General features: G+C 36.6%; 1 protein-coding gene across 2 annotated transcripts in view; it reads right to left on the bottom strand.

Annotated features, from left to right (window-relative positions):
• Positions 1 to 14,014, bottom strand: part of Med (Smad/Smad4 homolog Medea) — a 55,997-nt gene continuing 41,983 nt past the window's right edge. For both annotated transcript variants that reach the window (XM_083142719.1, XM_083142728.1), the window contains exons 9-12: positions 9,241 to 9,409; positions 7,508 to 7,646; positions 6,431 to 6,561; positions 1 to 1,573 (exon numbers count right to left, since the gene is read on the bottom strand). In XM_083142719.1, the coding sequence (XP_082998845.1) occupies positions 1,493 to 1,573; positions 6,431 to 6,561; positions 7,508 to 7,646; positions 9,241 to 9,409 (520 nt within the window). In that variant the 3' untranslated portion in view covers positions 1 to 1,492. The remainder of the gene's footprint in view (positions 1,574 to 6,430; positions 6,562 to 7,507; positions 7,647 to 9,240; positions 9,410 to 14,014) is intronic.

The raw sequence follows: 14,014 nt of genomic DNA, 5'->3' as shown, positions 1-14,014 counted from the left end.
GCAACTCATCATGCACAGTAAAACAAACACAGCGCAATGTATCATGCATTTGCATAAAACAACATTTACATTTCCGGTTGTTCTTCGTGCAGCTCTTCTTTTGGCACAAATAGAAAACTTCATATTTGGCAAAATCCTTTCAAAAGCTCTTCATTACTCATTTAAAAAATATTCATGACCCTCATCACAGTTCACAAGTCATTATTATGTGTACCATCACAGCCTGTGTTCCTAATCTTTCCACCTAACTATAGATATACATAATATATATGAATATATTTGTATTATATATATATATACACACACACACAAATTTCTACCAATAACTATAATATTTACAATACATACACAAGCACATACACTCACACATTATAAAAGTTAGATCGCTGGACATTTCAAGGTGACAAAACATGGCAGAACAATATAATACATGCAACAGCTCATACTTCTAACAGACTGTTCAAAGTATTTCACACACATAAAAAGTAATTTTTACCACAATCCATGACCAAATACGAAACTCACGCACCTCCATTTACATACGCAAAATAAATCTGATTGTGGAGCTTTTTGAGGATTTGAATATCAGGAGTTCATCACTCATTGGTTGGGGAGGGAGAGGAAGGGCTATTGTGCATTTGCATTGCTATTTTATGTGGAATGTGCTGGCATTTTTTTTTTACAACTACACAAACCGAATTCATAATACTAAAATATTCTACAAATTCTTTAGGAACTTTTACTCCACAGACAGACAGTTGATTCACTCGTCACAACATAAATTATTTAATTAACAATAAATTACCACAAAGTGCATATGTATGTGATGAAATCTATTATGATACTACATAACAATTCATTAATGTTTTTTTAAAAATTGGGTAATTTGTGTTCTGTATTAAAAAAAAATACTTCTAACATACGGTAAGAGTTAACATAGGGCATATTTCTAATAACTTTGGTGCAAATTTTAAGGCATATAAAAACCCTGGTTAAAAATGTGGGCTTTTTCAATTTACTATGCATTCTAATTTCCTTCATGTTCATTACTTCTCACAAATCAACACAAATTTAAGAATGCTTTGTGAAAAACTCTAACAAATAAAGTCACATATTACATAAAGATGTGCATTCCATTATTTTCAGATGAACAAAGTACTGGCTTATTTAAAATTTGTTCTGCAATACAAAACAACATGAATATGTAGACTGTTTTCTATAAAGTTAATAAAAACACCTCACTTTTCTCTTATGATAAAATGGTTACATAAAAAACTGTACAATACACATTAAGACACCACTTACATTTTAATCTCAATTGCTTTCTTGTACTCTTCCGAGGCTGATTTGGTGTCCTAAACACCATTAAAGTGCAACCTGAAAACAGGTTTCCAATTGCTTTCACTCACTTACTGTTCACACATCTTCGAACTACTCAAATCTTATTTGGGCTGGAAAGATTTCTTCAGATAACAGAATATCATCTGGTTTATTAATCGATTGCTCTCGGACCGTCTATAGGCATTGTGTGCAACACTTCATCCAACAACTGCAGAGCTCGATGCAAGTGAACCTAAAATGATACAGGTTATATTTATGAAGATAGTTTGATTGAAATAAACTTTGTTCACAAAAATGTTACATAAAAAATAACACCTAGCACTTCCAGCCAAATATCTTCGTTAAAGGGTGCTTACTATCAATCACCCCCGCAAAACATAACATATCCAAGTCGTGAGTATTTTTTTACAAAAGTATTTTTCTAGTGATAAGCAGATACAACTTTGAACTGATACCAGTGCTAAGTTTCCAGTTCCTCTGATGGATGCATCAAAATTGTAACAATTCAAAGTAGTTGATAATATTTATAAATTTGAATACGAAAGTTTTCTATTAGAACTATACCACAGAAATCTACCCGTTTTGTTTTTAAATAATATTATCACTGAATTACAGTATCAATTTCTCTCCACAATGCTGTTGCAAAATAATGAGCATAATTACAGTCCGCTTTCGATTCTACGACCCCTGATATAATGAGCTTCTTGAAGTAACAACCCTTTTCCAAGGAACCGTGAAAAATTTGGAAAAAAGATGAAAAATTGAAGGAAATCAGCCAAAAAATAAGTTATTGGCACGGATTCCTTTCATGAGCACTCTACTGCTCGCAAGTGGGTCTGATTTAAAAATATACACCACCACACCAGGCTTGAGTGATATCGAATAGCACTTGAGCTCTGCCCTCCTCTCCTCCAAGCGCACCAATGTTACCCTGCACCCGACGGCCACTACACAACGTGCCAGGCTTGTTTTGCCATTGTGATTTCGCTCACTCTTGGATACGCGAGAAGAGAAGATCGAATATGCTTGGCTGTTATTTTAAATCGATCTTGACTTGTTTCCTTGTCCTAAGAGCTGCTGCCACGGGGGAGGGGGAGCAGCCCGAAATGACTGCTGGAGTAATGCAGGTCAAAGTCTTTCATCGATAAATACACCACCTTGACAAATGAAATCGCAGGAATGTTCCAAAGTACAAACGTGTGGTGCCTGGAAGTCTCGGCCATCTGTGTCCAGTTCTGACCTAGAGTTTAGCAGATTCCCGTGAGTGAGCAACTCTTGGCCTTGCAGCCGACAACTTTCGGTAACCGTTTTCAGTTAAAACGTGTTCTTAATCCCTGTAACACTTCTAAAAAAAAAGCGAAACTGTTAGAGATAATCAAAGCCACATAGGGCAACTAAAGATAGTCAACCCGCTTAATGCGTTTGTCATCCAGGTTTCCGCAAAACTTTACTTTGATATTACGTGCATCATAACTCCAGTTTCCCACTTCATATGTTTTCCTAACTCTGCCAATGTCATAATATTTGCCCAAAAAGTCTTCCGTTGGCTGAGTGACTTCTCCCTCTTTTCCTGTCATTAAACATATAGAAGGTGGGGGTGCAGATTGTTTCAGCTATGATTTTCTTGCTCATGTGTGCACATGGGCTGATTACAGGTGACTGTGGAAGTGGACCCCTCTTTCTTTCTTTTGACATTAAATTGAGCAACCAGTACATTCTTGAAAACAAACAAGAACCATAAGAAGAAGAAGAAAAAGTGATCCCCGCTTCCCAGCTCATTCTCCGCCACAGGTGCATTTAGTGCTGTTGTCTGCATAGGAAATCTTGCCCGTATTATTGTCTGTTGCATGGTAAAAGGTAAAGCAAGGATCATTTCTTTCTTCCTCATACTACTGATAAAAGTTCAGTCTTCGACAGATGCGTTATCTTTAAAATGCCGAGGATTATCTGGATTATCTCATCGGCCATCTGAACTTTTCGCTGGTCTTGTTGTTTTTATTGCGCCAGTGTTTTGTCTAGCAACTGCAAAGCTGTTCCTTGCTGATAACAGCAATGACTCACCCAGCACCAAGGAAAAAGTCATTGTTTTGAATCTCTCAAAGCTGTTTTGATTTGAAGATAACAAAATTCGATCTCCAGAAAGAAAAACAAGAATTAAAACAACTTCATGTTCTGCCCCTTCTGATAAGCAAAACTGTAAATTTTATTTTGCATCTGACATGAGAATAAACTTCTTGAACACTCAGAGCAGTGTTGGAAGAAAATGCACACAATATAATCGCCGCTTCTCTTCACAACCATTCATGTGCTCAATGTAGGAATGGACGCTGAAACTGATTTAAAGAAAAACATTATTCAAGGGGAAAACTTTTGGAGGAGCGGGTGTTTGACATTAAGAATACTCACTCCTAAATCCAACATTAAATTGTTGAATAACGCGAGAGTAAATAAAGATCTCCCATTTTGACATCTGAAAATGTGCAGGTTTCATAAAGCTTGTTTTGAGTTCATTTTATGCTCATGGGCTAATTGGGACTAAATATAGTTTAAAGTGAAATCCAATTGCAAACCCAAATGATTATTGAGTGTGACACTGTTTAATGTGTCCTAGAATACGCACTGGTATTGGGTGCCCGCAAGTTGCGGGTTTCCTTTTTCAGGCTGAAGTACAAAGCAAGTCGAGGAAGGTTTTTGACTACTCCCTGGAATGGAGGAGGGGTATGAATATGAAGTTGGTTGAAGCAAAGCAAACATGACCTTTTTTTATGATGTATTTTACACAGTTGAACCAGAACGAAATTTACAGCCTATTTTCTTTCTTTTTGTCTGGTGCCTTGAATGGTTCTCTCTCCTGAGAGATCTTATCTTACCAGTTAAATTTCTAACAGACAATGCTCTAGTAGACCTGTATAAAATCCAACATTCATTCTGTCCGATTATCTCCCGACTTTTGCTGGCGCCAGTGTGACTGCCAAGATTCTTCCGAGTTTCGCTTGCAATAAACAAGAGATTGTTTTTCTTTCTGAAGATCAGAGTGCAAACGGGTTTCTCATGAACTAGAATTGTAAGGATTTTGTGGAAGAGCAACAACTGTGCACAATTAAAACGTTTTCATGTTCTATTTTGCTTACATGCATCCTGTAAATAACAGGTTGTATAACTACCAGGACAAATGGTGTTACTGTCTCCTAGGACTCTTTGTGTCAGTTTGAGCTCCGTTTAAGCTGAAAATTGGTGCAAATTCCAATAACGACCCCTTCGAAATTACGACACTTTTCCAGGGAACTGTGAAAGGTCATTGTATCGAGAGCCGACTGTATACATATATTTTAGGAATGGACCGATATTAAATTTTGGCCTATACTGATATAAAATTTACTGATAACCGATATTCTACAGATCCGATACAAATTTCTAAATGGTCTTTGAAGAACCTGATCTTAAAAAATGTGTGTTTCAGTGTTTCAATGTAACTGTAGTGCAAAAGAAATTGCATATTTACACATTCAATTTTTTAAAAAGTAGAGGCTTTGAGATTATCCATAACAAAATGGCAGAATCTTGCACTAAATTATAAAATATTTAGATTTTAATTTTAATTTTACCGATAAACCAATACACCGATGTGCCTATATTGGCAGGTACTGATAGAGTACCGATTAATCTGTTCCTTCCCTAATATACTCTATGTGATCAGAAATATTCGGACACCCACCTTAAAATAAAGTACAAGTTTGGGCAACCCTCCATCGGGAACACTGGCACTCAATATGGTATTGGCCCACCCTTAGCCTTGATGACAGCCTTCACTCTCATAGGCATACTTTCAATCAGGTGCCGGAAGGTTTCCTGAGGAATGGCAGCCCACTCCTCGCAGAGCGCCAAAATGAAATGAGGTATTGATGTGGATCGGTGTGGTCTAGCACGAAGTCGGCATTCCAAAACATCCCAGAGATGTTCTATGGGATTCAAATCAGGACTCTGCACAGGCCAGTCCATTAGTGGGACGTTGTTGTCGTCAAAACCACTCCCCCACAATCCCTGCAGTATGGATGGGTGCTCGGTCATGTTGAAAGACACAATGGTCATCCCAGAACTGGTCTTAGACGGTAGGCAGCATGCAAGCTGTTACAATTTCAACGTAAGCTTGTGCCGTGACATTGCCATGTAAAGCAACAAGAGGGCCAAGCCCCCTCCAGGAGAAACATGACCACACTGTAACCCCTCCAACTCCGAATTTCACTGTCGGCACTATATAGGCTGGTAGATGTCGTTCACCAGGCATCCGTCACACCCACACCCTACCATCGGATCGCCACATTGTGTACTGTGATTCATTACTCCACACAACGGTTTTCCACTGTTCTATGGTCCAGTTTCAATGCTCCTTGCACCACACGAGGCAACATTTGGCATTTGTCTGTGTGATGTTTGACTTATGGGCAGCTGCTCGGCCATGGAAACCAAGTTGCCGCACCTTGCGCCAAACAGTAATGGTGCTTGGAGTAGATCCTGATGCAGTTCGGAATTCCTGTGTGATGGTGGCGATGGATGATTGACGATAATGCTGAACGACCCTCTTCAACACTCGATGGTCTCTGGAGGTCAACATGGGAGGTTGGCCTGCACGCTTTTGTGTTGTACACATCCATTCACTATAACATCGGAAACAGTGGACAGAGGGATGTTTAGGAGGGTGGAAATCTCACACGCAGACTTCTTACACAAGTGGCACCCAACCAACTGACCACGTTGAAAGTCTGTTAGTTCCTCAGACCATCCCATACTGCTGTCTCACACTGTCTGAAGACTACTGTGTTCGCTGTATATGTGTTCCACGCGGTAGATGGCAGTACTGTGTCACCCTTTATGATAAACACACGTTTCGCGGTGTGTCCGGATACTTTTAACCACATAGAGTATTTTAATTGCATGAAAGTATTATGCTAGATTTTTGTAAACTCCAAGAGACACCTGGATTCTCCGTTAAAGCATCAACTCCTACTTTTTGATTCTGATACCACCATTATTGGTTGTGTTTATATTAAGTTAATAGTTTACTAGTAGGCATAAAATTTAAAATACTTACTTCGATCCAACAAGGAGTTTCTTTGATTGACTGCCGTGGATAATCTGGACCCCATCCCTTAACAAAACTTAACCGAAGAATACAAAGACGTCTCAAATCATCCACTCCAATTCCGGCTGCAGCACTTAAACCTAATAAAAATTACATAGTTTTATGATATTGCCCAAGAACGACCTACATAAGCAATTATAACACATTCATTATTGAAATCTCATAATGACAGGAGAATTCATTCCTATAATCTATATCAAATTCTGACAGCTTAGAGTGGCAGTTAAAAATGTCCACCTACGGATTTTTAGCAATTTTCTTTACAGACTCTTCAGTTTCCTCATAAAACAGAGCAGCTTCCAAAAGAAATGTAAAGTGATCAGCAAGTTTGGGGAACAAGAAATACACAATCAATGGAAACCATCATGCTGATTTTACAGAGTAGGGCAGCTGAAATCTTGGTTCAGAATGGCACTAAACAGCAAAGTTAACACAATAAAACCTTAAATATCTCCACGTCCCATCTAATAAATAATAATTTAAAAAAAAACATACAGTGTGTTTCAAAAGTATCAAAACCCTAACTTTGATTTCTTGTAACACGAAGATCAAGAGAGACATTCACAATGTGTTTCCTACATTATGAAGCCTCATCCATTGAGGTATTTTTAAGCATTTTTTATTGTCAGCTGATTGCATATAGGTAATTCTAGAAATTAATTGAGCGATTTTTAACCACCAATTACAGGTGAGAAAAAAATGAATAAGAATAGTTTGCAACCAATTTGTTCTGAGGTTCTGAGAAAAATATCAACTGCTAGAGTTGCTAACCAACGTTATATGCCTCTAAAATGTAAAATTTTCACTTCATACACAAAATCCCTATTCCTAAATCCATTAAATTCTACACATAACTTCTAGCAGTTGCATTTTCAACCATAAATTATACCTGCCTCGAGTTGTTGCAGTTCATTGTTACGAACAGGAATTACACATACACAATGTGTGTTTCATGATTCACTACATACCCTTCTAGAGAACTTGAATCACACTTTTGCAGGTAACACACAAATATTTTTCACTTACTGATTGCAGGAGCAATACCTCCAACTGAATGTGGTCCAGGTATATGACCTGCAACGGCAGCTGCCTGTGCTGCTGCTGCTGCTTGTGCTGTGGCAGCCTGTTGTTGCATCTGTCTATGACATTGCCGCAGATCAAATACCTGGGTAAAAAAAATGTAAATACTTTGCATTACTTTAGTTGACTTAACCCAACTTGTTAACAATGACAACAAATATGATATATACATGAGTACTCCGTGCCTTCAAATAATCATCATTCCCAGATTTGAAAGAAGTTGTAATATACATCACTATACATCCTGCATTTTACAATTGACAACTCATATAATACTTCTTCTTTCACCTTTATCCCATTAACAGTAGTGTAGGATGGCACTTCAAATTAAAGAAACAGTTGAAAATGTAAGATTTTACCTTTGCAAACACATCAGAAAGTTGCTACTGACTTCTTCTTGTCATCTTTTTGAGCCACGTCAGTTCCTTTGCCTGTACAATTGGCACATTTATTCAGTCAATTCAAGTCTGAACTGTCACTTACACCACGTAACAACCTAGCATTCCTTATAGTATAGCACGAAGTTTCCATATGCATCTCAAGTATTACAGCATGAATTTTATTTCGATGATTACATTGGAGGAAGTAGCAGAAGTATCAGAACTGTCCCACAAGGGAGGATTCACATTACAAAAGTGGTGTCCCAACAGCACTGATATACAGTGGAACCTCAATTTTACATTTTCAGGGGACCAAGCAGAAAAAAATAAACAACTTAAAATGCAGGAAAATGTAAAATTGAGGAAAAGTTTATGACATTTTGATGTGTTGGAACCATCAATATTGAATGCAGGAAAAATGCAAAATCCGGGAATGTAAAATTGGGGTTCCACTGTCCTAAACACTGACGGAATCGTTCAGGGAAACTCAACACCCTATTAGTTTTCACACACAAGATATTAAAAAACTAGGAGTGTCATGGAATCCTTCAACATATACTTTCATAATTAACACTGGAAAAAAGAGGTCTATTAACAACAATTCTTACACTAACCAACCAAACATCAAGTTGATAGCATCATTGTCCAAATATTTGACCAAATTGGACGACCTTCACCAATAACAGTAGAAGTTATTTCTATTACAACAGCGATGGTTTGTTTGTTGGAGGAGTTTGATTTAGTCACTTTATGCACAGAAAGAATAATTAGGAGTGAACCTACAGTTTAATGTGGGATCCAAACCAGCTGGTATTGAACCCAGGCTTCTTGATTCAAGGCAACAAAGTTACCACTATGCCATCACGGACGTGCTGTAACAGTATGCCTTCACAACATACTGGATGATTCTCTTCCTGAAAACTTGCAAATTAACTACTAATTATCAGTATTGTGCATATTCCATGGTTGTCCTAGTACTTGGCAGTATTAACACCATATAAATTCAAGATTTTGCAGACCATTGTATGTCCTTTCAACAAGCAAAGAGGGCCTCACCAAAGTGCACCTGTGCTTCAATGAAGAAAACTGTTGGCAATTTAATTTCACAAAACTGTATGAATTTTAGGGTGGAGCCTCACATGTGTGAAGAGCCTCTCTAGACAGGAACTTTCAAGTGTGCACTTTTCAAACTTTGTTTGGATTCAATGATGACATTATAATTGTAACTTTTCTGAAAGAAAATATAAACATTTTTAGGAAAAAGGTTTAGGTAAAAAGAGAAAAATAACCTATCATTACCTTGATGTAGGCACTGGGATATATTTTATGCACTGCATCCCCTGGGGCCCTTCCGGCCTCCCTGTCAAGGTAATAACTCTGAACAAATACACTGTGGTCACTTAGGCATCTCAGCCACACATCCCCTTCTCCTCTGAGATCCAGCTGAACTCCTTTCCCGATGTGTAACCTACATTCGTACATAACAAAATATGAAGAAACATTTGTAAACCTACTGAAAACAAATCCAATGCTGCTTCCTGCCATCTTGAATAATTCCAATCTTCAGATATACTATAATGAAGTGTGGCTCATATCAGTTTAAATAATGATAATATATTCAGAGTAAGTTGTCAAAACATGGAACAAATTGGAGAAAAAGTGGTTATCTCCAGAAAATGTGAAAGTAAAGTTCGAATCACCAACCCTGAGACCTTCTGTAAACAAAACCACGTGCATGCAAAAAGCATTGCAAACTCATAGAAGAAAAATAATTCACCGAGAATCCAGCGTTGTTACAAGATTCATTACATAAGGTAAAACCATGGCCAATTTGTAGTATTGGATACTCTGCCACAAATGACGTCTCTCATTAAACCCAATGCTCTTTCTTTTGTACTTATTGCTTCACCTTTATGGTTAACTCTTTGCACCAGTAATCATTTCCCATAAATTTGGCTTCTTTCTTGCATGCGAATTGAATATATTTTACTTGCATTTTTTTAGACAAAATGATATAACATGGTTATGAATTTTTCTAAGGTTTGATATACATAGGAGTGTATTTGAAATTTATTTGTAGATTTTATGTAAATTGTATCTTATGTAAATAAAATATATAATGGGCATAAACAGCCATATGCAATGCTGTAAGTCCAATAAATATATTGATGATGATGATCAAAACAAGACAAAGAAACTTCGTAAATTTATTGTGGTTGGAAACTTTGACAAGCATCCTAATAACGATTTTTGTTCCGCCAAATATAGTGCACTTCGTAAAATAACTTGGTGACATGGCAAGGCAAGATAAGTGTGAACATTTTGTAGGAATATGCATTGAAACTTTCAATGAGCTTAGAGATTTGTGTACATAATGATATTTTATAACATTGGTTATTTCTAAAAATAATCATGTGAACAGCAAGGAAGTAGTGCCACTTTCAACATGGCGAGTTCTATGCGTACGGGAAGGTTTCCATGTTCAGTGATACATCGAATCGGTGAGACGGTTTGTTTACAGAAGGTCTCAGGGTTGGTGATTTACACTTTAGTTATAGTACAACAATAAACAACTTGTTGTCATTACTTGTGCTCATCGTCCACATTTTAGAGATAGCTTTTTAATTATACCATGAAAAACTTTCCTCTTGGCAAATCAATGCAGCAAAATTAGGATTAAATTAGACCAAAAGGCAACTCCGTTATTAGTGCATACAGCAAAAAATTGAAAGAGGAGAAAGTTATTGGAAACAGGTGAGTTTCAATCAAAAGCATTTGGATTTTCAATGTAGCACGCACCGTTCAGGCTGTACACTGGTATGAGCCTCATTGATAGCCGAAGACATCACATGCTTGGTCCAGAATATTGTAATGTCATTGCAATACCATACAGTACTGGGCAAATTAAGAACTAATGATGATAATTACTGGTAAACAAGTACAAAAAACGTGAATGAGAGACATGCACACAGTAAGGCTAATCGAGTCTGGACCTACAGTTTAAAGTGGGATCGAACCACTGCATGCCTCCACCAGGTATCGAATCCGGGACCCCTTGATTACAAGGTGACGACGCTACCACTGCACCATCGTGGAGGCCTGAGAGTCAATGCAAATGCAGTGCAAATATAAGACACGGTGAACGAACTATTAAAAACTGTAGAATTTGACATATTCAGTTTCATCTAGCGCAGTAAAGAAAAAAATACAGCAAATGCATAAATTAGTGTAAATATTGTGTGCATAGATGTTAATCTTATATTTTTTTCTTTTTTTCATGTATAGTATATTATGTTCAACATAATTGGGAGATGTATCTTGTGCTAAACTAATAAATAATAATAATACTAATTTGTGGACCTTATCCTTTCATACTATTCTTGGGAGGGACGGGAGTGCTCGTCACAAGTTCACTTTTTTATTTACTTGTCTACTCTACCTATAATTATTGTCATCAGTTCTTAATTCACCCAGTACTGTATGGTATTGGGATGGCAAACAGTATTCTGGGCCAAGTATGCAACATTTTCAGCTATCAATGAGGCCCGTACCAGTGTACAGTCTGAACGATGCATGCTACGTTGATAATTCAAGTACTTTAGAGTGAAATTCAACTATATCCAACAACTTCCCTCTCTTTCTTTTTTTTGTTATGTGAAGAATAATGGAGTTGCTTATGGGACCGGACTTTTATATCACCCTGTATAGAACTCTGAATGTAAATATCAGCTTCATGTACGTTAATAATTCAAAGAATATTGTGTTTCACTTCTGTTATACTTTTACTTTTGAATTATAGTAATTTGTCTATCAAAATAAGTTATCATGCATTACCTAACCTAACTTAAATCTAAAATAACTCCAGATCCCATTGGCATCCCACTTTTAAAGTTGTTATTGTTATTGAGTAGTAGTGTATGTATGACACATAATCTTTTTAAAAAAATTTAAATGGTCAGTTTTTGAGGAAATGAGTACCAACATTTCTTTACACCACTTTCAATTGTTTTTGTTTTTTTTATCCTGATATAGGCATGTAATATCTACGTATGAAAGAGCCCTTCAAGACCTTTCCAATGCAATCTGAAACACTTCCATAGGTTTCCTGATTGTCAAAATGTTTCAAATTAAAGTTAACAAGAAGCTGAAAAAAATTATCCAAATCACAAATTTTGCACCCTTCGGAAATACAAAAGATATGGATCTGCAACTTTGCACATTTTCCTACCTCAGGTGGCCCTTTCAGGATGCCAAATTTCAATTAAATTAAAAATATAAGCTTGAGGACCTTGTTGATTTGACATGGAATGGCCAAGGAGAGAATAGAGCAGGTTGAGGTGATTTGGGCATATGAAGAGAAAAGCATACATTGCACAAAAAGTGACGAAGAATCTACGGAAACACCAAGATGTTGATGGAAAGATTAGGCAGTGAAGGAGAGAAGTGGTGAAATAATAAAAAGTGGAAAGGTTGGACTTCTATGCAGACCCAGCTAGAGTATGCAATTGCAATTGCAGCACACGCGGGCCGTGGCTATTTAGTTTTAACCCTTCGTACACCAAGGTGGGTTAAAAATTGTCCACACTTTGATTCGGATAAGAATTTTTATGGATATTTCTTTAGTATCATGTCATATTTTCTGTCATTTAAAAAAAGTTTTCATGGTGGACATAAAGTACCCACCCTTGGTGTAACGTGTTACCATAATGTGCATGTAAAAGAACCGAAAATAGGAAGAGGAAGATGTGTTCTTTGTTGCAAAGAAACCAGATCAAAAAATGTACAGTTGAACAAGTTTGCAAAAACAACAGTTGTATGTGGAAAATGTGAAGCCTTTGTTTGTGAAAACAGTGGAAAAAGTAACGTGTGCCGCTCTTGCAAACGCAAGACTATTGATTCAGAGTAGTCAACAATGACTTTTAGAAAGTAATATAAGACAATAATGCTTACTCTGTAGCTTCCAACAACAAAAATAATTTATGTCTGTAGTACTACATCATTGCTCTTATAATTCGGGAAATATGTGAATAGAATTTCCATAATGTTAAAATATATTGTAAGAATAACACATAAAAATGGTGATATACTTAATAGAATTTCCATAATGTTAAAATATATTGTAAGATTAACAAATAATAAAGGTGATATACTTAATACCTGCTCTGTTCGTAGCCTTCAGCTGTCTTAATTTATAGATACTACAAAATAGAGAAGAATATTAAATTTTCTGGGACAGAAAATAATGATTTATGTGGTGGACATTTTTTAACCCTCCCTTGGTGTGCGGTGTTACGCGTAACCCCTTGGTGTACGTAGGGTTAAAGTTTTAACGTTTCAAGGAGCCGTTTTTAATCAGGAAAACAGTGTGGTAATATGACTTGCACCTGTTATGGGTGTTAGGTTTTTACTGTTTTTAACCACACTCACTTACCAATCCCACATCCTATAATTAATAAAAGGTCGACACGGTTATGAATTGAGTATAACCTAAAAGTGAACAGCCTGAAGAAGGGAGCAGTTGCGTCCCGAAACGTAGCAGAAGCAACATAGATACTCGCAAAACGTAAGTTTTTAATATATTTTTATTATTATAATTGTGAGTAATTCACACAACTTTCATCAGGAATAGAGTATGGGGTGCTGAAGGATGATGGTGTCATTGTGATCATTTGGGCAAGCCAATCTTAAAGCAGCAATTATTATGCAGGGTGGCTACTCTAGGACATGATAAAATTCAAGTATAATTCCCGGTTTTCAAGGCGAACTCTCCAAAAATTCAAGCAGATGTTTTCTCTATTTCACCCTTACGTATTACCGCCTCTCAACATCCACACATAAATATCTTAATACTATACAGGGTCTATGTCATTCCAACATCCAAAAATTATAATTCAATTAAATGGTATACGCAATATAATTAAAATATTTAATTTAAGGTGCTGAGTTTCTATTTACAATCCGAGGTGCAATCACAAATTTTTGTCTGAGTGGGTGGGGAGAAAGTGGCAGGATAAATGTACTAATACTACTAATAATAATGTTATTATTATAATATTATTATTATCATTATTGA

Source organism: Lepisma saccharinum, chromosome 1 (genome assembly GCF_977018435.1).
Source record: "Lepisma saccharinum chromosome 1, izLepSacc3.1, whole genome shotgun sequence".
In the NCBI taxonomy this organism is placed as follows: Eukaryota; Metazoa; Arthropoda; class Insecta; order Zygentoma; family Lepismatidae; genus Lepisma; species Lepisma saccharinum.
This window is presented reverse-complemented; position numbering and strand designations above follow the sequence as displayed.